Source organism: Bidens hawaiensis, unplaced genomic scaffold, assembly GCF_021521415.1.
Source record: "Bidens hawaiensis isolate Kalapana, Puna unplaced genomic scaffold, B.hawaiensis_p1.1 tig00419527_1, whole genome shotgun sequence".
Lineage (NCBI taxonomy): Eukaryota > Viridiplantae > Streptophyta > Magnoliopsida > Asterales > Asteraceae > Bidens > Bidens hawaiensis.
This window is the reverse complement of record NW_027504890.1, coordinates 514,782-539,553: the sequence shown is the minus strand read 5'-3', so window position 1 is coordinate 539,553 and position 24,772 is coordinate 514,782. Positions and strand designations below refer to the sequence as shown.

Genomic DNA, 24,772 nt, shown 5'->3' with positions numbered 1-24,772 from the left:
TAATATAAATAGGCTTAGTTATTTTTTTTTATTTGTATTAAATTATTCATTGTAATTTATACATTAATTTATCCCGTGTAATACACATGTTTCTAAAACTAGTAATTATTATATTAATATCTTTTTTATATTAAGTATGTTTTATAATATAATTTATTTCATTAATAATTCAATCAATAGAGATTAATGCCATATTTAGAACCAAGATTTTTTTCTTTTTCATCAATAGAAGATAATTGATTTTGGAGGGAATATGATAGTAAAAATTAAGCTCAGAATGTCATGTGTCCAGAATTATTTTCTTTTATTAGTATAGGTAGATTATATTACTTATTCTTCCACGGTATAGTGTAGTAGCATATACTAGCCTAGAAGAGCTTGTTTATTTTCTAACTTGACTCGTTTTAAACTCTATTTTTTAAAGTTTAAGTTTAACTCGTGAGTAGTTTTTCAAACTCCACATCAGCTCAAGTTCGATTTGTTTATTAATTATTATTATTTGTTTGCTTTAATTATATATGTTTATAATTATTTATTTTATTCTTATTATGTTCTTTTTTTAAACCATAATTTTATATATTATAATACTTGTAGAGGTAGGGTATTAAACATATCACTAAACATATAATATACACTCCCACTGGTTATAAGGATCAGGCGCCATGCAGTACCATGGCGCCAAAGCGATGAAAGAGATATGACCTTATATAATAAACATTTTCTAACACCTCGGGAATGGTAATGCCAAGGATCTCCATAAGCATGTGACAAAAATGAAGTATTCATAAATGACGCCCAACAAATAAGAGATAAACAACACATGGTCAATAGTACTACATAGTACGACATGTCACAATCAAATAGCCATGACGTCCACCAACTCCCCGAAACACACGTGCAAGGGACATGATTGGTGGAGAGTCTGACAGGACAGTTGACCATATCATCTCTCTCCTCTCGAACGGCTATAAACACTAATCTACCTCCAAATGGTAAGAGATCTGGAATCTAATACTTTAACTCTCTCTCTCTCTCTATAAATATATATATATATATATATATATATAAGATTGATTTCTTTTGAGAACCTCTTTGAGTTTTAAGAACTCAAAAGAATTCAACGTAACAAATTTTTTTTTAAAATTTTTTTTACACATGTGTAATACGTAAGTGTAAGTAATGTACAAAAAATTACAGTATTTTTTACACACTGAGTCGACTTATTACACTTGTGTAACTAACATTTAAACTTGTGTAATAATCAAAAATACGTTTTCTCTCTCCTGATTCATTTTTTAATTAAATTTAACCTCAGCCACATATTTCATACCATTTAATTAAATGTGTGGTCCATAATTGAGTTCTCAAAGTTTTTACAACTCATTAAGTTCTCAAAATATCTCTCCCCTATATATATATATATATATATATATATATATATATATATATATATATATATATATATATATATAAGATACTGCTTCTCACGCTGTAGGGTGGTTACGAGAGAATCCTCCTCCCTTGGACTAAGTAATTAGACCTAAGGGGGGATTTCGTGTTTTTTCAATACTTATTATGCAAATATATATTTTATATGTTGCATAAAAATACTTAAAATAATAGACTCGTAAAAACTCGCGAGCCTAATTAAGTTTGATATGTGCAGCTCACGCTCAAGCTTGTCTACTAAATGAGTTTATTTTAGGCTCGAACTGGAGTTAGGGTTCATTTAAACTTGATTAAATTTAAAGTTTTAATTGAAGTTTTAATAAACTGATTTAGAATAGACAACGAGTTGTTAATTCTTTTACGCCACTAGAATAGTCTACGTTCCATATTCTGAAGGCTTCTGAGCAATGAATTGCGATCTAACTAAAAGAAATAATATAAAACATGATTATTTAAATATTTCTCCTTAGAGAGATCCCTTAATTTTAGGAACAAACTATTAAACAAATCATCACGTCACCTTTATTGTTTTCAGCAACAAATTCGTTACACTTTCTTTTGATAAAATTTTAAAAATCATTATATTATTTTAATAATAACTATTTACACCCATAATCTACTATTATAATAAACAAAAATTCATTTATGCCACTTGGTATCTAATTGCATCATATTTATGACACTTAACAAGTTTTTGTTCAATTATTAAATAAAGTATAATCAAAATTGGTATATAGATTTGTAACCGACTCTTTCTTTAAATATGTCCCTTTTATTATGAATTAATTATTTAGTAATAACTAATAATAATGGTGTAACAATGTAAGGTAATATTATTGTAATTTTTGAGACTTCAAGAATGAAAGTATCTTCACCGGATGACTCACATTAGTGCATATATTTCTTCCATGAATCATCATCATCAGTATTATTTAAAAAAACAAGATTAAAGGACTTAGCTTAAAGAATCAATGCTCAGTTTTTATCATTTCAATATAACAGTGATCTTTATAATTTATCATATTATATATACAAGTGTCCAGTTCAAAATTAATTTGAAGTAGAAAATTATGAGAATCACATAAACAATTATACATCATGCATTAAAAATATAATCAAATGTAGTGAAAGAGAGTATATATGTCTACATTTGTGTATTTTGTAAGTTTTTATTTTAATCATTAAAAGTCTTTTAAAAAAAATAATCAAAATTGATAAACGGGTATTCCGTAACCAACCCTTAGTTATAAAAAAATTATATTAATTTTCATATAATTTATCACACATGCTAAATTTCCGTGCCTCCCTAAATTATATATGGCGTAATTGACTTTCTCCCTAATTGAAATCAGACACAAAAAATTACAGTTTGAAATTTTATATGGAGAATCAGAAATCAATCGCACAATCTCATGCTATTCCATATATCAAATCTAAGTTATGTCGATTTATTGGTAAATACTTCATGATTTCTTCAAAACTCGATAATAAACCTCTAAGGTTTACGATTTGTTTACTTTTTTGATTTTGGTCGAATATATGATAACCTAGGTTAATGTCTTAATTTTTTTACAATACTATTGAATTTGTTAAACATTATTTTCTAATTTCTATCACTATATGTGTTTTTATTGATAATTATGTTAAATTTGCTCATATCGATCAATGGATCTTTGAACCCATAGGTTCCCATGTAATTTTCAAATTGGGGAAAAAGTGGATGAGACTTTCAAACTTAATAAGTTCGATGTAAATGTTACGCCTATGACTAATTTTGAGAACCGGTAATGATGCATCTGTAGAACATGTCTACTTGTTGATATAACTGATGAACTTTGTAATAATTTGTCTTTTTTATATCATAAACGAAACGGTGTTACACACACACACACACACACATATATATATATATTAATACATTCGTTTTTTATACTATTTATGAATCAAATATTTGATTAATGATATTATTTTCTTATATAATTCGGGTGTTACCAGCTAGGCATGCATAGTTAATTATATCTAAACAAATTTTTTTTTTAGATTTTTGATAACTTGTCATGATTTTTGTTCTTTTTGTAATTTATTCGTCTTTATAAATCTTGATATTCATTTATTAAAATCAAAATATAATTTATCCAACCGGTGTATCACACGGGATACTAACCTAGTTTATAATAGGGAAAATTACCTAAATAGCCCTTTTGAAGAGAGAGAAACACAAAAATAGCCCGTGAGATTTCGTTTTTTAAAAATAGCTCTCGAAATCTAACTTTCACGTGACATTAGGATTTTCCCTGTGAGTTTTCGTGGACCGATCAAAATCTGCCATGTGTCAAGCATTCTCACCTACCACACAAGTTTTCATCCTAATTCGTCTTAAACGTTACTTTTCACATCAAAGCTAACCTGATGAAAGCCAAATTTAACGTGATGTTTTAAGCTGTTTCCGTCTCCAACATGAGTTTTCAAAAAAGTTGATTTTTGAGTTTTTTTGAAATTCATCTTCAAAGATGAATTTCAAATGAATTTCGTTTTTTTAAATCATATTCATCATCATCTTCTTCTTCTTCATATCCATCTTCATCTTCATCACCTTCATCATTATTCCGGTCACCGTCACCGCCACCGAAGCTTTAACAAAGTACTCAACCTCCTTAACTCCGAATCTTCAAGTGTCAACTCAGCCAATGTTGGAGCTGTGGGATGTGTGATCTGACAATATTCCTAAACAAGCAACCCGTAAAATAAGCTAGCCACTATGGGTATTCCAGTCAAAACCATTAACCATAAACATGAACAAATAACAAGTAACAATATTGTATAGATTGCAAACAAGTTGATAAAAAGAACAAACCTTATATCTCGAGATATCTAAGCCGCCGTGTAAGACAAGTCGGCTTGACTCTTCAAAGCCGCCGTCGCTGACAGAAGTGGCGCCACTATACGACATCGGTATGGTGGGGCTAGCTCTAGTGGCAGACAGTTTGTTACCGGCGGGTGGTGGTGGTCGTGAGCGGCGTTGTTGGAATGTCTAGGTTTTAGGTGGCGTCTTGAGAAGGGCCGATGGAGGAGATGGTTGGCTGAGTTTGAGGAGGATGTGAGCCGCGAATCCGGTGTCGTTGAAGGCTGAGTTGAGCCAGTTATCGTCGTCATTGTTAGTCATGGTGTGGGTGTGGATAGAGAGGATGGTGGCATAGAGAAAGTAGGGGAATCTTCAAGTGTCACCCTCACCGCCACCGTCACCACCACTACCACCGCCACCACCACCCCCATTAACAACAACATCGTGGATGTCTGTGGTGGCGGTGCCGGTGACGGTGACCGGAATAATGATGAAGGTGATGAAGATGAAGATGAATATGAAGAAGAAGATAATGAAGATGATTGTCTTTTTCAAAAGACGAAATTCATTTGAAATTCATCTTTGGAGATGAATTTTAAAAAAACCTTAAAAACCATAAATTTAAAAACTCACGTTGCAGACGGAAACAGCTTGAAACATCACGTTAAAGTTGGTTTTCATCTTGTTAGATTTGATGTGAAAAGTAACGTTTAAGACGGATTTAGGATGAAAACTTTCGTGGTAGGTGGGAATGCTTGACACGTGGCAGATTTTGATTGGTCCACGAAAACTCACGGGGAAAATCTCAATGTCACGTGGAAGTTGGATTTCGAGGGCTATTTTTGGAAAATGAAATCTCACGGGCTATTTTTGTGTTTCTCTCTCTTCAAAAGGGCTATTTAGGTAATTTTCCCTTTATAATATCTTCTAATATTACGGAGGTTATTTTATATTATTCGTTCTAATATTTATATATTTTTTCGATTTTAATTTCATTTATTGTAAAAAAATTAATAATATATTTAAGGTTTGATAATAAAAGAGTTTCACAAATAAATGAGATGTTATTATTCGATTTAAAAGTTATCTAGGTTTGATGAAACCATAATCCACTTATTTTTTTACTATAAAATTGTTTCTTAATTATAAATAATATATTTTTTATAAAAAAATCGGGTATTAATTTTAAGTGTATCAATATTTTATAGGATTTTCATATCAAATATTTATTGAGATTAATTTTTTAATTTAATGAGATATTATAACTCGTTAAGGGCTATCTGGGTATGGTGAGACCAATACCCATGAATTCGGGTCAAATGCATTAGAAACTCTATTTACAAATAAAACAATCTGATGGTGTGAGAGAATGTAGGGAGTAACAAGAGAGTTTTTAAAGGTTTCGTTTATATATATACTAGCTTTTATCCCCCATATTACGAGGTTGTTTTATATTATTCGTTTCTAATATTTATATATATTTTTTGAATTTTAATTTTATTTATTGTACGGAAGTTAATAATAATATATTTATGAATTGATAATGAAAGTGTTTCATAATTAAATGAGATGTTATAATCTGGTCTAAAAATTATATAGGTTTGGTGAGACCCATGATCTGTTTATTTTTTTACTATAAAATTGTTTATTAATTATAAATGATTTATTTATTTAAAAAAATCAGATATTAATTTTTAGTATATCCCTATTTTATACGTTTTCTTATCAAATATTTGGTGAAATTAATTTTTAATGTAATTTTGGGGTGTTATAACTCATTTAAGGACTATCTGTGTTTTGTGAGACTCATACCCGTGAATTCAGGTCAAAAGCATTAGAAACCTTCATTTACAAATAATGTAATATGATGGTTTGAGAGAATGTAGGAGCAACCAGAGAGTTTTTAAAAGTTTCGTTTATATATATTAGGCTATGTGTAGTGAATGGGCTACAAAATATGGCGTTTTGCGCCATGTGACGCCCAGTCAGCAAAGAGAGTTTTTGTTTTTGAGGTGTAATGGTGTTGTAACACAATATATATATATATATATATATATATATATATAAAGGAAAACATAAAAATCATATGTGTCGCGATGTGGTCGCTCCCCCTTTTTTTGGAGTCACCAGATTTGCTTGATTTTTAAATGGAGGCTTCTCATGCATTTAACCCGAATTCATGGGTATGGGTCTTACCAAACCCAGATATTGCTTAAACGGGTTATAACATCTCACTAAATAAAAAATTATTCTCACCAAATTATAGATGTAAAAATCCTATAAAATAGGATATACTAAAAATTAATATCTTATTTATTTTAAAAAAGATATATATATATATATATATATATATATTATTTAGATTAAAAAACCAATTTTATAGTAAAAAAAATAAACGGGTCTTGGGTCTCATCAAAACCATATAGCTTTTAAACCGAGTTATAACATCTCATTTATTTGTGAAACAATTTATCATCAAACCATAAGTATATTATTAATATTCATACAATAAAAAAATATAAATTTAAAAAAAAATATTAGAACAAACAATATAAAACAACGTCTGATCAAACCATAAGTATATTATTAGCTATCATAAATATTATTTATAATTAAAAAAACCAACTTTATAGTAAAAAAAATAAACGGGTCTTGGGTCTCATCAAAACCATATAACTTTCAAACCGGGCTATAACATCTCATTTATTTGTGAAACAATTTATCATTAAACCATAAGTATATTATTAACTTTCATGCAACAAAAATAACATAAATTTAAAAAATAAATAAATATTAGAACAAACAATATAAAACACCCCCGTAATAAGGGGGACAAAAACTAGTATATATATATATACCACACACAATCCATTATAATAATAATAATAAAATCAAAACGGGAAGAGGCGATAAATAGATGCCCCCTATTGTCGCCCCACAATTTGTTTGGGGGGGGGGGGGGGGTTGTCGTAGGACTTCGTCAAAAATCGTTCTAAGATTACGTCTACTACGGGTGACCTTATATATAGACTTAAGATTTAAGATTAAGATAAGGTTCTGATTCAAAAAAATATACGTTGAAATACTATAGATCAGGAATATTATTTTTGTAGTGTTTTGAGCATATTTTTCTTCTTAAATACATAGTTTTTTTTAACATGACAAAATGGCAAAACTCGTCCTTTATGTTTGCTTGAATTTTCATCGGTCGCCCTTTACAAAGATAAATGCCAAAAAAGATCCTTTATGTTTAAAATCTGTATCATGTTTCGTCCTTTCGTCCTAACCCAGTTAATTTTTCTTGTTAAATCTAGTTTTGTAGAGGGTAGTTTTGTAATTTTAATATTATTTAATATAAATACAACTAAAAGAATAAATATTTATAAATAATAATAATAAATCTTTTTCTCTTTTGTTTTCTCTCTCTCTCATCCATCCCCACCCTCCATCTTCATTCTCTCCATCCACAACCACCATTATCACCACCACCACCACCATTATCACCTACCATCTTCTCCGGCAACCCTGTATATACACACACAACTCAAACTTGTACATACACCATCTCTCTCTCTCTCATTTTATTTGTAAACCCTAACTTTATGCTATTTTTGGGGTATATAAACCACCACCGCCACTATCTCACCGGCCACTGGAAAACGAACCTGCTAATTGAATCCACTGAGTGCCGGAGAAGATGCCAAAGCTTTGATCCCACGGGAACCGACGTCCCACCAGAACCGATGACAGCGGCGGCGGAACGGGGGTTTTCGACGGCGGAGACATGGGTTTCCGTTTCGTCGTTGCCGGAGTTTTGGTTTTCGCCGACGTCGGCGGTTTGAAGGTAGATCCGATGACAGAATCGAGCGGCGAGAAAAACGGCCACGGCGAGGTGTAATTATCGGAACCCAGTTGCAAAACCAAACCCTTTTCAAACTTTATACTTCTTCTTCAAAGTATCGATTCGATTCAGTTCTTGCACTGTACGTTAGTCCGGCGAGCTTTCTTGACGTGGCCGTGACGGGCGTTGACGGCGTCAACGACTTCCTGCCAGTGTTGTTGACGGAGACTGCCGGTGTTGAGTTTGAGGGGTTGATGGGTGGTGGTTGGTTATGGTGTTGATGGTGGGTTATAATTATTTGGGGAAGAAGATGATGGTTTAAAAGAAAAAAAAAACTTTTATTTATTTAAGGTCCAAAATTTTAAGTCAATTACACAAATAACCCCTGAGGGGATAAAAAGACTAAACTGCCCTCACATGAGATGCACATGACTGGATTTAACGAGAAAAACTAACACTCGTTAGTGAAAAGGACGAACCGTGCAACGTTTTGTGAACATAAAGGATGTTTTCTGTCATTAAGTTTGCCAAATGACGTCCATTGAAAAACTATTCAAACATAAAGGACGTCTTTTGCCATTTTGTCTTTTAACATTAAAGTGAGATACGGTATATGGAATCTTAATATAGCACTCAAATTAAATAACATTGTAAGCCTGATTTATTATTACTATTATTATTACCTATTTAAAAGAACTAGCAGCCATTGATCTCGAGAAGTTTTAGATTCAAGTCTCGTCCTTAGCAAAATAAAGGTTCCCAAGTTGGGCCATAGCGTTTCTCACATATGGTGAGTTTTCTTTTGAGAGTAGTTTCCGGTACTCCAAATAGATGATTGGATGAAATAGTGGCTCGTCAATGATCCAAATAGTCGTTAAAAAGTAAAATTAAAAAAAACTAGCATATATGATTATTATTTTTTAAATAGCATACTTATAATCCCATAAAATTATTTCATATATTTCACTAAAATAGAATTTCACGGCAGGTATTTTAGTATTAGATATTTCTTAAATAAGTAGTAAATAAAACATAACTAAGTGTTAAGTCAAACACGTATACTTTTCCAAATAAAAAAAACATAACAAAAATAAAAGGAAAAAAATAAATGAAAAGACAACGCCAGCAGCAATTAGCAGTTGCGAGCAAAAAGCCTACAACTGTTTTCTTTCTTTCTTTCTTTCTTTCTTTCTTTCTGTTCTCCGCCATTTTTATATTCACACATAAACCCTAATAACTTTATAACGAATGCATTGAACCAAAACTCACAACCACAATGGGAATATGCTTATCCACTAAATCACCACCACCACGGAAAAACAACCACTCCAAACGCGTAACGAATCAATCATCAAGCAGCAATCGGTGGTCTCGTGTTCGATCGTCTTCGATTAAGCGAGATGATCCTCTCATTCATGAACATGCAATTGCTGCTGCTCTGCTTTTTCAGCACCAAAACGGCGGTGGTGTGTTGCCGTTTGATCGATCCACGTCGGTCCGCCATCATCAACCAAACTCCAAACGTCATCAGCCGCTGCCACGAAGCTCGAGTACTCGAGCTCGATCGCTTACCGATCCTCTGCTTCCGCCTCAGCAGCTGCTTAATCAGGTTTGAATTGATTGATCCAAATCTGTTATTATTATTATTATTATCATCATTGATGTTGTTTGTTAAAGCAAATCCTAATCCGTATGAATATGGATCATGATTACCATGTAGATAAGAAACACACAGTAAAAGGTGTAAGTATAAGAATGTATTAATTATTAATTAATATATGGCTTGGTTAGAATTACAATTGTGTTATATACTGGACCTATCGCATCTACATCTGTACTATTCTAATTCATGGTGCCCGAGGGTCCTTGGGCTATCATGGTATATTCAGGTGTGATCTTGCGGTTCATATTCTTTGTGGCCATTATGTATGATTGTACGATCCTCCTTATGTTTTTACTTGTGTAGATGCAGTTCTCTCTATCGGATTGTTGATCGGGGTGTCACCCCTACATTGTTGTTGTTGTGTGATGTGTGAATATGCAGATTGATTATTGCTGTTAATAATTTGTTTGAATTTGAATATTAAGTTGTTTTGTGATATGGATTAAAAGTTGAGTTGTATTTTTATATTATAGCGTTTAGATGATATATCGGTAGGGTGTCTGAGCTAATTTGTGTGTATCAGGATGTAAATGTTGATGAATTGGAGGTGAAGCATATTGTGCTTGTTCATGGAGGAGGTTTTGGAGCCTGGTGTTGGTACAAAACAATTGCACTGTTAGAAGAATGTAAATTCAGAGTTACTGCTATTGATTTAACTGGTTCTGGAATTGATTTGTTCGACACCAATAGCGTCAAAAGTCTTTCTCAATATGTGACACCGCTCGCGGATTTCTTGGAAAAGCTTGCGGATGGAGAGAAGGTTTGTTTCTCTTTTTCATAGCTCTGTTTGGAAGAGGAAGTTTAAAATATAAATTTTTAAACTTAAAAGCAGATCTGGATGTGAGCAGAATGCAGGACCATTTATTTCATGCATTGTCAATTTTTTAATATAAAGCTTCAGTTAGATTTAATTTCCATGTTGGACCAGATCACATATGTTCCTTTTATATATGCAAGATAAGTTTGTTTTAGTATTACTGTGAAAGTGAAACATCATTTCACGTTCCAATTATTTATTCCAAATTTAAAATCATTTTGTCTCTGAATTTATGCAGGTAATTTTGGTAGGCCATGACTTTGGTGGTGCATGCATATCATATGCCATGGAATTATTTCCATCTAAAATTGCAAAAGCTATCTTTGTTGCTGCTTCGATGTTGAAAAGTGGGCAAAGTACTCTTGATATGTTCTCCCTGAAGGTTTGACCCTTGACCCGTAATTAATCTACAATAAGCTTCTGATATTTAACAAACATGCATTGATGTCTCTAAAAAGACTTGAACACACACTATTGGGCCAATGCCAAAGGCCACTAAGTTCTTCAGTTATTTTAGTTATCTTTCAAGTTACAAGTTTTATGATATTTCAAATTTCTGTGGGAATTGACATTTGACAAAAATACATTATTTTTTCATATTATGGTGCAGGAAAATACAAGCGATCTCATGAGGCAAGCTCAAAAGTTCCTCTACACAAACGGTAATGATTTGCCTCCAACTGCAATTGATCTTGACAAAATGCTCTTGAAGGATCTTTTATTCAATCGCAGTCCTGCAAAGGTATGGCCCGTTATTAATTCTTCACCATTAACAGGCTTCCTATTTTCATTTGTCAACAAAGTCATATATGAACCCATAAATAAACAAGAATCAACAAATTTAACTCATTTCTTGATAAATGTGTCATGATTGACACATGTATATATAATATACTAGCCAAATGCCCGTGCGATGCCACGGGGTTTGCATGCAAACACGACATCGAACGCGTAACCGGTGTTAGTACGCGACCGGTATCACATCGACATGCGTGTAACCCAACAATAGTGTTCGCGTAACGCGACATCGGACGTGTAACCGGTATCGGTAAACGCGTCACACAACGGTTGTACGTGTGCAGTCCAGTGTCGGTACACGCGTGACCGGTCTGACCAGACCGGGACGAAATTAACCTTTTTTGTATTACGTGTTTTGACAGTAACCATATCTGATCCATGACCCGAATCCACTCGACCCGTTTGCCGGCCCTAACTTGTAATCACGTAACACGTTACGTTTTTAAAATTAAAAAAAAATATAGCAATACCATACTCAAATTAAAGAGAATAAAATGCTCGTTTTTATGGTGTAATTTTTTTTGAAAAAATATTAATATGTGAAAAAGTTATGGTCGTTTAAAAGTCGTAGGGGTAGTTAATTTAGAATAAGGGGTAAACGTGTAAATATTATATAAATTGACAAAATGTGATTGAAGTTAAAGGACTATATTTGTAAATATATTTGAATCAAATATTGTTAACTACAGAAGAGGTGAGAAAAGACTACATTATCCCTAAAATGTCATAAATTTATGCATTGTCTGTTGTATCTTGTGCATGGTTTTGTTTACCTCTTAAATCCCTAACTCATGCTTTATATATAGTATATATATCATTCAGAGTTGACCCTTGTCAATGTCAAATGGAACCTTTTTTTATATGAGCATAAATAATATACAAATGCAACAAACTTTTAAATGGTTAAATGATTCATCTTTCTGTTTTAGGATGTAGCATTAGCTTCTGTTTCAATGAGGCCAATTCCATTCCCGCCTGTTCTGGAAAAGCTGTCACTTTCAGATGCAAACTATGGATCGGTGAGACGATTCTACATAGAAACTCCTGATGACAATGCCATCCCCATAACTCTACAAGAAAGCATGATAAATGAAAGCCCGCCTGAAAAAGTATTTCGCCTCAAAGGTTCTGATCACTCCCCTTTCTTTTCAAAGCCTCAGGCCTTGCACAAGTTACTAGTCGAAATTGCAAAGATCACATAAAGGTTTATAGGGAGGAGGTGATTTCTACACCACAATAATCGAGTAATTACATGAACCACAGCCTTTTGTTGCAGATTTACTGTCAAATCAATGGTGGTTGTAATAAATGTGGTCTATAAGTCATTTCTTGAAGTGTTCTCAGTTTTAAATGTTCGTAGTTGCATAGGTATACATGTGTTCTGTTCAAATTTATTTCTTAAATTATAATAAAGATAAATCTCAATTGTCGAATGAATGGTTGATGTTATTTTGCTAAATTGTCGAGGTGATATCCAGCAGATTACATTGTTGGTATCATCGTCTTTTACAAGTGACGATGACTCTTATCACGATCAGTTTCTCACCTAGCGACACACATCAAATATACAAATCATGATAATAGAAAACGATTTTAAGAAATATTAAGCATTCTTGATTGATGAATAGACGTGTTTCATTATATGAGACGACTCATTTAAGCATTACAATAACGATGGATCCAAGTGAGGTATAATGTTTTTAACATCCAAAATAGTAGATAACATGAGTATAAATCATTTTACAGAGCATCTATGTAAATAAAAAATTTGCATAGTTATATTATTTGTATAAATAGAACATTTCATGTTAAAGCATTTATGAAAATTTACATTTTAATTTTTTGTGCTGAAGTTTCAGAATTTAATGTACTCATTGAGTCACGTTGTAAGTGTAGACGCTTGGTTCTATATGTTTTAAAATTTTAGATACTCTAAATGAATCATAAATTACATAAAAACATATAAAAGTACAAGTCATCTTGTCTTATGCCCTACATTCAACCAACAACACATTATTGCCTCATTAGACACCTCATCTTTTACCCCTTTTTACTAATTCGTAAATTTGACAAACTTTTGAAGTTCAAATAAGTCTATGAAAGCATGCCCCAGTTAGACTTGACATTTATACATTTAAAAGGACAAACATGTCCAAAGGCCCCTTCAAGCCTTTATGGCTTTATGTTGTTGGCAATCCCTACCAGTGTTAGAGAAAAAGTTAGTGAGCCTAACATACAATAAATAGGGAGAATTTATTGGTAGTCTATATAATAATACTACAGAGAAGTTTGCTAATCCCTATCAAGTTTAAAGAGAATATTGTGAATGTCTTTTCTACCTATTTTGAGGATAAGGGTTGAAACAACTCATTGAAGACTAACTGGTAGAGATAGGTGGATCTGTTATTCTCCAACTAAACCACTATCCATAGTTTATCTCTCTCTTGTTTTTCATATTTTACTTATTCTTGTGGAATCTCTAAATTTTCACAGGAAATAGTTTGTGAATAAAGTGGACAGATTATTAAAAGAACAAGCAACGGATTCACCTCTCGAGGTTATAATAGTATTTTTATAAAGTTAAATACTCGGATGGTTTATATGTCATAGTGTCACTCTCATAATATTGCAAGTAATGGTCCTTAATTTTGAGAAATTACACTATGATCCCGAATAGCGTCAAACCCCATATTACGGCGGAAATGACGGGGCGTGAGCTGATTGCTCACCGCTATCAAGTACTATCATGCGATAATTAAAGTTATAAATAATATCTATTTAATTCAAATTTAATAATCCAACAATTATCAAATACCAAGTACAAGATCCATAATAAAGATTAGGGGTGGCAATTATGACCCATTGTGTTGAATGAGTTGTATCAAAATGTATATGATAGGTCAGAATGAGTCAAACTAAAAAAAGAAAGTGATTGAAAAGGGTCAAAACGGGTTGACATTTCTCGGGGTTTTTTTTATGAAAAGATAAAAACGGAGGAAACTTTGTTGTATTATTACTTTTTAAGTTTTTGATTTATATTTCGAGTTATAATTTTTTAATTATTTTTTTTGAATTTTTTGATGATGGGTTTTGAAATCTCAACCCATTTTGACCCATTTCAAAACCTTTTACCAAAAAAATAAAAAAAAATAATTAAAAAAATTATAACTCGAAATATAAATCAAAAACTTAAAAAGGTAAAAATACAAAAAAGTTTCTTCCGCTTTTCTTGTTCCATAAAAAAAACCCTCGAGAAATGTCAACCTCGTTCTGACCCGTTTCAATCATTTTCTTTTATTAGTTTGACTCATTCTGACTCATCATATACATTTTGATACAACTTATTCAACCCATGGGTCACAATTGCCACCTCTAATTAAGATAAGTAAAAATAAAAATAAAAATTTAGATTCTTGTTTCTTATCTCTAACATGCAGCCCTAAATTTCTTCAATCAAGCTTTATAATCTTATCACACGATGACTTGTATATGTGTTAAAAATACAAACAGTTTTGTCAACACTAGGTTGAGTGAGTAAAATACCAGATTTTGTGAGTATATAATAATAATAAATAAAAGAGCAAACTATGTCAAGTGAGGTAAAAAAATTTAACCAAATGAGCAAGTAAATATGTTGTTGGTAAGCTCGATGCCAGATGAACTGGACGATGGCTAACACGACGGGCGTATGATCATACTAGTCTGAGAATATGTTGGACATCTCTGAAATGTATTCAAGTAAAGCATGTAAGCATATAACACGTTAGGCATAAATTGTTAAACACACATGATTAATAGTTGCAAGTTGAGTAGTATATAGTAATAAAATATCTACGAACGCATATGTTCCCAAAAGATTTAAAAAAGTAAAAAAAGGGAAGTGATTGTTCACCTTATTATTAGTTTAAATAAATAATATGAGTTCAATAATTATATGATTATTTAAATAATATTTAATTAAAATATAATGCAATTATAAATGTACACATAATATATAAATATAACTTGTGATATATTAAATAATTAATGCAAACGTTAAAATATATATTTATCATACATTATATAGCTTGGAATCTTTAACGAACATCTAATTTTATAAATATAATTAATATGTTTAAAATACATTGGTTATAATTGTTGTTTAAAGAATAATATGTATATATATCATATATCATATATAGGAATGAGTTATCCTAAAAACAAGTAGTTTCCTAGGAAGACTAGGAATAAAGCATAGCAATTGGATCATATCAATCAATGGTTGAGATTTAAAATTACAAAAAACCGTCATAGTTTCTACAATTACTCTTTCACCATTATAACCGACATAGTTTCCTATAATTGTTCTTTCACCATAGGTTTTAATGCCAAATGTCAAAATTCTATTAGTTCTTACCATTCCTAGGAAACAACTTTTTTTATTTGAACCCTTTTCTCTCTCTCTCTCTCTCTATATATATATATGTTGGTGTATGATGTCAGTAGTTTAGTATCTAGTGTCTGTAATCGTGTTAGTTTGATTTGTATTGATGTTTTAGTTAACTTGTCTCACAAGTTCGCCTAGTATAAGCGAACTTGTGGAACAAGCGAAGTTATCAACAACTTCGCCTAGCTTGTAGCCAGGCGAAGTTGTCAATAACTATATAAGCTAGGTTACGACTTATTTTGTACAAAACAATTCAGTACGTGTAATTGGTGATTGAGATATCACGTGTTATTAGTTGCAATATAACGTGTCTTTTGCGCATTGTAACGTGTGTTTGCTCGTGTTTAACGTATATCGCTTCTACGCTCGTATCGTCTTACGTAGGGATTCCGCACCTACGTAGAACGAGATATTTCCGTATAGATCCGGCTGGGAACCTACAATTGGTATCAGAGCATTTGCTCGTGATTGTGTGGTTCGGGATTATCACACGGGTGTAGAAATCATTCCGTTCGACTATTCGCGGGACGAGTTTACGTTGAAATACCGAATTATTGTGTCCTACTCACCTTCCTCCATCAAAAGCAACCCATTGCACCTTCGAATATCTCGCAATTCGTCAAAATCAAACCTGCAAAAACCTTGTGTTCATCAGGCGAAGTTGCCGCCACTGTTTGTAGGGTTTAGGCGAAGATATAAGTTTAAGCGAAGTTATCATTAACTTCGCCTACCTCACAAGTTCGCTTAACTTAAGCGAAGTTGTCACCAAGCGAAGTTAAGATTTAAGCGAAGTTATCATTAACTTCGCCTACTGGTACTGTTCAGAATTAAAAAAAAAAAAAAAAAAGAAAAACATTTTTATTGAGTTTCTTTGTGTGTTCGAGCCGTATTTCTTTCAAAGATGACTTCTATAAACATTACGGAACTGGTGAAGATGGAGGTGGAAGCAGGTTCAGCTACTAAGGCTCCGAAAATGCTTAAGGGTACCGATTTCGTGGCTTGGAAAGATCGGTTTGAGCAGTATGTTAAATATCAAGATGCTAAGATGTGGGTGTGCATTCAAGATGGATACATTCCACCAACGGCCCTATTTGAGGGTCGTGATCAAATAAAGAAATACAGTAAGATGGATGAGGAGGAGAGAAAAATGTATGAGGCAGAGAGTAAAGCTCATGCGGCTATCACCATGGCTCTTCCACAAGAGATTCTTCACACTTTCAGGAAATACAAAACCGCTAGAGAGCTATGGGAAGCATTGGAAAACCGATATGAAGGTAATGTGGGAATACATGCATCCAAAATTAAGCTACTAAAAACCCAATTCTCCGTGTTCAAATATCTGAAAAATGAATCACTTGATGATATCATCACAAGATATTATCACCTGATGACCGAACTCAGCAATTATTCCATTGTTTACAAAGAAGAGGAGATAGTAGAGAAACTTCTTGATGCTCTTCCACCGAAATGGGAAATGTACACTGTGTTGATGAGAGAAGATAAAGAGTTTGCCGATTTTGACTTGGAAACGGCAGTCAATAAATTACGAACTTTTGAACTTAACATGGTTCGGAAAGAGACACCAACTGATCAGGTTCAGGATCCGGAAATGTATGGTGCAAAAGTTAGTTCAAGTTCAACTTCAAGATCAGAATCAACTGCCTACCACTCAAAGGGAGACTCAAGCTCAAATTCAACTCAAGATGGTCATGTGACTCTTAACATGGATGGTGATGTATGTTTTGTAGCTGGAGGAAGTAAGTCTTCAAAATCTCAAGCCACAACTGGTAGTTTTCCTTCAAATATTCCGACCAACAACTACTTTCAGATGCTCATGAGTGTTAAATCAGCTGAACAGCAGTTTGCTCTCTATGCATCTTTCATTGCTTCTTACGAAAACTACATCAAAGGTAAAATAGTCGATCCCGCAACTTTGGATGAAGACTATGATCAGATTGATGCTGATGATCTAGAAGAGATGGATCTGCAGTGGCAGATGGTAATGATAGTAAGAAGGGTTAAAAGGTTCATGAAGAAAACAGGTAGAAAGTTCATTGGCGAAAGACCAGGGTTTGACAAATCAAATGTTAGATGTTATAACTGCCAACAGAATGGTCATTTTGCAAGAGAATGTACAAATGAAAGAGTTGAACGCAGTCAAAACAGGCCTGCGCAACAGAGTGGTGGAGGTAGTGAAAATAAGGCTATGGTATCTAGACACAATAGTGGGTATAACTGGAATCTACAAGTTGAGGAAGACTTCGAACAGGCAAATTTGGTGAACATCGAAACTGTAGGAAGTGAGAAAGTGACTGGAGAAAATCAAGCTTACATGGCAGAAGTGAACGATCAGCTTTCTGAGGTAAGTTCTGAACTCCCTTGTACGAAATGTGAGAATCTGTCTGAACAATTGAAAAAAATAACTGATCAGTTTGTTAGTTTGGACGCTCAATTTAAAACATTAAAAGGCATTACACTAAAACTAGAGAAAACAGTTACTCGGTAAAAATAAAAGCCAGTGAAAAAGATATCAGAAGTCTTAAAGCCAGTCTTGCTGAAAAAATACAAGTAATTGATCTTAGTTACGAAGTGTTAGAAGAAAAAACCAAGCTAATTGCTGACAGGGATAAATAGATAGCTGATTACCAGGTAAAAGTGGTGGAATTAAACAGAAAAATTGAACAATTTAGAAACTCCTCAGCAATGCTTGATCACATCGCAAGTGTTCAACGTTCCCCAGTTAAAAAAGGGGGAATTGGATATTCTGAAGTTCCACCACCATATAACCATAACTATACGTATGATCCTAGTAATCAGAAATCTGTTGATGTTGAAATTGGTCAGACAGTTCCTGTTAAGGTTACGATTAAAGATCCAGAAGTTAGTAAAAGCGAAACGAGTAAGCCTGTTTCGAATGTTAAGATTTCTGTTCCTAGTTCTGTCTCATCAAATTCGGACAAGACATCCGAGTCTAGTGAGACAAAAGAAGAGGTAGTGTTACTAAAACGTGGAGAGGACTATAAACCAACTGAAAAGAATTATCCACTAAACCCGTATGTCCCACCATATGTTAGACAAACGGGCAGTAATGCAACCTCAACATCTGAAACAACTGTTGAGACGAAAGTTGAACACAAGAGTTGTTTCAAATGTAATCAAATAGGACACCTGATTGCTGATTGCCCTCTAGATCAGAGATTCAGAGGTATGAGGCCTCCGAAAACTGAGAATAAACCAAACAGTAATTATTATAATAGACATAATGCAAATTCACTAATGTTCAGACATTGGACTAAACCAAGATTTCAAAGATGTCAATCTCAGTTTTTCCCTGTTAACAACCAAACCACTGGTTACAATTCATTTAAGTCATGAAGGTTTAGATGGCCTCATAGTCAATCTCCAAGAAGGTATCCTTTCAGAACTTACAGAAGTCATTATCAAATTGACTTCGGACGACCAAAGTACGGGATGCAGTTTAACAGATTTAATCGACCCAAGACCAATAGGTCTTGGGTCCCCAGATTTTAATCCTTTTCTTTAATTGTGCAGGAACAGTTGAACAGGGCTGTAAACAATCTGTGGGTTGTGGATAGCGGCTGTTCCCGGCACATGACTGGTAACAAGAATTTGTTACACGAATGGAAACCTGTTCAGGGAGGTAGAGTAAGTTTTGCTGGAGAGAGCGGTGGTAGAATTACTAGGATTGGAACTGTGGCAAATGGTAAAATGAAGTTAGAAAAGGTGAATTACGTTGAGGAGTTGAAGCATAATTTGTTGAGTGTATCTCAGATCTGTGACAAAGAGTACACGGTGCACTTTACCAAAAATGAAGCGATTGTACTATATCCTGGCTTCAAGATACCAGAGGCATGGATAGTGATGAAGGCTCCAAGGGAAAAGAACACATACGTAATGGATATGAGGTCGACTGAGATGGCAACAGATGAGTCATATCTTCTGTCAAAAGCAACTGAATCAGAGTCCGAGTTATGGCATCGAAGAATGGGGCATATACATCTTCGAAAAATGAACTACATTGTCAAGAATGGGCTGGTGCTTGGTGTTCCCTTGAAAAATTTTAACTTTGAAGACCAATGCTTATCATGCAAGAAGGGAAAGCAACACAAGAAACCTCATCTCCCCAAGAAGTTTAATTCAATAGTCAGCACCCTAGACTTACTCCACATGGATCTCTTCGGTCCCGTGAATGTAAAGAGTCTAGGTGGAACATCATACTGCTTGGTGATAACTGATGATTATTCTCGATACTCTTGGGTATACTTTCTGAAGACAAAAGATGAGACGGTTCAGTTTGTTATTAACCTGATAACCAAGGTTGAAAATGTTGTGGGGAGAAAGGTTAAGTTCATCAGGAGTGACAATGGGACAGAGTTCAAGAACTACCAGATGGAGATGTTCTGCTTACAGAAAGGGATAGACCACCAGTACAGCGCCCCGTACACTCCGCAACAAAAAGGAGTGGTTGAGAGGAAGAATAGGACGCTAATTGAAGGAGCTAGAACTATGCTGGCTGATGCTAAACTTCCCGTGGTGTTCTGGGCTGAAGCAGTTGCAACAGCCTATTATATCCTTAATCGTGTTTTAACTGTTAAAAGGCTAAATAAAACTTGTTATGAACTTATGCATGGTCGAAAGCCAAACCTGAATGGTCTCGAACCATTCGGGTCCCCATGTACGATATTAAAGACAACCTCAAAATTTGGTGAGAAAGCCGACGAAGGTATTTTAGTCGGATATGTTGTTGGGACACCCAATAGACGAGTCTTTAATCTATCGACCAGCAAGGTTGAAGTGGTATGTAACTCCGACATCACGAGTTACAAACCACCAATGCCCAGCACGGGACCCGCTGAAGCTTTTGACTATGATAGACTGTTTAAATATTTTAATGTGCCTTATTTGGATTGTGCAGTAGTTGATGAGAGAATTGCCTCACAGATCATGTATGACGAGGAAGAAAACATTGTGCTACGTCGACGACACGATGAAAGTCAACCTTCCACGTCAAGTGCCGTTAATGCACCTGCCGCCTCTACTGAAGAAGAATTTTACAACCCTTTTCACTCTCAACAACAATCACCCATTAATGAACTCTCTTCGAACCTGGAAGACAATCTGCAAGTCAGTTCGGTTCCGACTACTAGAGTCCACAAAAATCACCCATTGGAGAACGTGATTGGTGATCTGTCTTACGGTGTACAAACAAGACGAAGTTTGAATGAGAACACTTGTGTTTACGCAAGCATCAAAGAAACAGGTATCATTAACGAGTACTTGTACACCTGCTTCATCAGCCAGATTGAACCAAAGAACTATCAAATGGCTCTAAAAGACAGCTCCTGGGTGGAAGCCATGCAAGAAGAGTTAGCCCAGTTCGAGAAGATGGAGGTATGGAAATTGGTTGCAAAACCGAAGAATGTGCATGCGATTGGCACCAAATGGGTTTTCAAATGTAAGAGAGATTAGAAAGGTATAATTATCAGGAACAAGGCGAGGCTGGTCGTTAAAGGGTTCAATCAGCAAGAAGGGATCGACTATAATGAAGTGTTTGCTCCTGTGGCAAGATTGGAAGCGATTCGATTGTTTTTTACATTTGCTGCACAAAATGAGATGAAGGTGTTCCAGTTAGACGTGAAAAGTGCGTTTCTTAACGGTAAAGTCGATGAGGTTGTGTACGTTGAGCAGCCACCAGGTTTTCCTGACCCAGACTTTCCTGATCACGTGTACAAACTAAGTAAAGCTCTATACGGATTACATCAGGCCCCTCGTGCCTGGTATGCAACTTTATCTGATTACTTGCTTGAGAATGGGTTTGAACGAGGAAAGATTGACAACACACTGTTTGTTAAGAGAAAAGGGGGAGACTTTCTCTTGGTTCAAGTCTACGTGGACGACATCATCTTTGTTGCATCAAAAGTCGACATGTGTCAGGATTTTGAAGTAGTCATGAAGAAGAGGTTTGAAATGAGTGCAATGGGTGAATTAACTTTATTTCTAGGATTGCAGGTTGATCAGAAGAAGGATGGGATGTTCATCCATCAGACTAAATATGTCAAAGACGTTCTCAAACATGCTTCAAGATGGAGGACAACACTCCATTTGACACTCCAGTTTGCGTCAATCACAAACTGGGTGCTGATTCAGACAGTGATGCAGACGTGGACCCCACCCAATATCGGGCAATAATAGGTTCTTTAATGTATTTAACTGCATCTAGACCTGATATTATGTTTGCAGTTTGTCTTTGTGCTCGTTTTCAGGCTAACCCAAAGGAATCTCACATGAAGGGTGTTAAAAGGATATTGCGGTATCTCAAGGGCAAGCCTAAGCTGGGGTTGTGGTACACGAAATGGGGAGACTTGGAATTGATCGCTTACACGGATTCTGACTATGGAGGATGCAATCAAAATCGGAAGTCGACAACTGGTGGATGCCAGTTTCTGGGAGGAAGATTGGTGTCATGGCAATGCAAGAAGCAGACCTCAGTAGCCATTTCTACCTGTGAAGCAGAATACATGGCAGCATCAAACTGCTGCTCCCAGGTTCTTTGGATACAACAACAATTGCGCGATTACGGTCTGAATTTCACTCAAACTCCTATTTGTGTAGATAACACTGCTGCAATCTCAGTAACTAACAATCCCGTAAAGCATAGCAAAACTAAACACATTGACATTCGTCACCATTTTATACGGGATTGTGCTGAGAAGAAATTAATAGTGCTCGAAAAGGTTGATTCGTTAGATAATTTCGCTGATTTGTTTACTAAAGCGTTTGACAGAACTCGTTTTCAAAACCTTGTTGAGCTTAATGGGATGATCAATCCCGAGTAACCGTGTTTTTCGTTTTTACTTAAAAATAAAAAATCACTATCGCTTAGAATTATGTCGGTTGCTTCAGTTTGAAGGACATATCTTCGGATGTGTTTGGTCCTTACTTCTACCAGTAGATTATGAGGATAGCCATTAACCAGATGACTGAAAGTGACCGGGGCGGTTCATGATGTGGTTTTATTCTTTCGCTGAAAAATAGTCGTTCATACTTAGTTAGAATGACACATACTCGTATGTGGTCGGTCCAGCTGATCCATTGGATCTTCCAGATAGCCGTTTACCTGAAGACTTTGACTTGATCGGGGCGATAGAGTTTAAATTTTTTGAGGGAGATGAAATAATTTTTCAAGTCTATAGCTTCGTAAGAAGTTTCTTTACTATGTTTAAATGAAAATTGATCCAACCTTGGAAAGTGATAGACAAACTAATTCTGTGTGCTTAACTAGTGAAGTTATTAGGCCTAAAAGACTTTAGAGCAGTCATTGTATGTTATGGTAGCTTTTTATGGTGCGTAAAAGTTGAAGTGATACTAACTAAATCCTCTCGATTTAAAGGGACAACTCATTAAGAGTTGTGTATGTCTACATATATATCTTTCCGAATGATAGGCAGAAAAGTGATTACCCAGTCATACACGAGCCCGTGAGTGTTCTGATTCGCGAGAAGATAGTGTGTCAAGAAACTGTAGTGGTCCAGATTCGGGACTTGCAGTAGTCTACTGTTTTGAGGCTATGTAAATCTTTTGCGTAAAAAAAAAATTATTAAGCCTTTTGAAGTCTATTATGTAATACTTATCAATCAAGAGGCAAGATCGAGGACGAGACGAAGACTCTAAAAGATCAAGATGTATTTACAGCTTAATCAGACACTACGGGTCGAGGTCAACTCGTGGTGACTTGGGGAAAGCCAAATAAGCTTTGAGAATAGATAGGAGGCATCACAATCTCTGATGTGGTGTCCATTTATATTTTGAGCTTAATTGAACCTAGCCCGTATCACAGAAGCGATGAAAACCATACTAAGTTGTTTACCTGCTTACAACCTGTTTCTTTATGTCATAATACAGCTGAACATGGATCTATATGACAGTCATTTAATTAGTATGATTCCTATTCAGATCTTTTCTAAAACATGTAAGTCCTTGTCAAGACTGAAATTTGATCCCGTGTTTTTATTTCTAAATTTTATTTTACTTATGTCGTTTTATGGTTTTATACCTGGTTACTTGTTATTTGATCGTAACATTTTACTCTTTAAAGGAAGTTTTAAAAGTTAATGGCATAACGTCCTAATTTTATGGTTTTATATCAAGCGAAGTTGTTATACTTAGGCGAACTTGTTAACAGGCGAAGTTAAGGGGTAAGCAAAGTTAGCCCCAACTTCGCCTGTGTAACTTTGACCCTATATAAAGAATTTTTCTAGTCAAACTCTTTATTATTTTCAAAATCCAGCGAAGTTGTGTATTAACCATCGGCGAACTTGTTATACTCGATTCAAACCTTGTTATCTTTTCTCAATTTCGATCCGTATTAAAGGTGTGTTGGGTCGGGTTAATGTATAATCATTGACAATCAAGTTAATAAGATGTCGTTTCGGTCCGATACGAGATCTTGTTCTTACAAACTTTTGAACACCCAATTTTCATACTTATTTTAACGTTTTCGTAACTAATGTGATCGTCTAGATCGCTTTAGTGTCATGTCTTTATCGTCCACAATCAACAAATTCACCAAATTCACCATTGTTTGCCGTCTAAACCTTTGGCGTTTCAGTTTAGGCGAAGTTATGGTTTAGGCGAAGTTGTTCTCAACTTCGCCTAAGGCTTAACTTCGCCTGTTACTTTAACTTTTAATTAATCTGGTGCGAAGTTGTTCAATGGCGAAGTTATGTTTAGGCGAAGTTGTCCTTAACTTCGCCTTATACCTAACTTCGCCTGTTTAATTATTTCATTTAAAATTATATTAACTGTTATCAGGCGAAGTTGTAGTAAAGACGAAGTTATTCACAACTTCGCCCTTTCGCCAACTTCGCCTACACAGAATCAATCATAACTTCGCTCATGGTAACATGCGAAGTTGT

At 34.5% G+C, this 24,772-nt stretch overlaps 1 protein-coding gene across 1 annotated transcript; it reads left to right on the top strand.

The window, feature by feature from the left end:
* The first annotated feature begins 9,342 nt into the window (after nt 1-9,342).
* On the top strand, nt 9,343-12,669 carry LOC143609281 (putative methylesterase 11, chloroplastic). The gene is made up of 5 exons (XM_077084079.1): nt 9,343-9,741; nt 10,319-10,555; nt 10,851-10,994; nt 11,223-11,354; nt 12,340-12,669. Exons 1-5 carry the CDS (start codon nt 9,409-9,411, stop codon nt 12,610-12,612), a joined length of 1,119 nt encoding a protein of 372 aa, XP_076940194.1. The 5' UTR covers nt 9,343-9,408; the 3' UTR covers nt 12,613-12,669.
* Nucleotides 12,670-24,772: the final 12,103 nt, after the last annotated feature.

Excerpts from the sequence above, each read along its gene's own strand:
- LOC143609281 (XM_077084079.1), top strand. The coding sequence starts at position 9,409 with ATGGGAATATGCTTATCCACTAAATCACCACCACCACGGAAAAACAAC. Across the intron at positions 9,742-10,318 it reads CTCAGCAGCTGCTTAATCAG|GATGTAAATGTTGATGAATT; the intron begins GTTTGAATTGAT and ends TGTGTGTATCAG. Across the intron at positions 10,995-11,222 it reads TTGATATGTTCTCCCTGAAG|GAAAATACAAGCGATCTCAT; the intron begins GTTTGACCCTTG and ends ATTATGGTGCAG.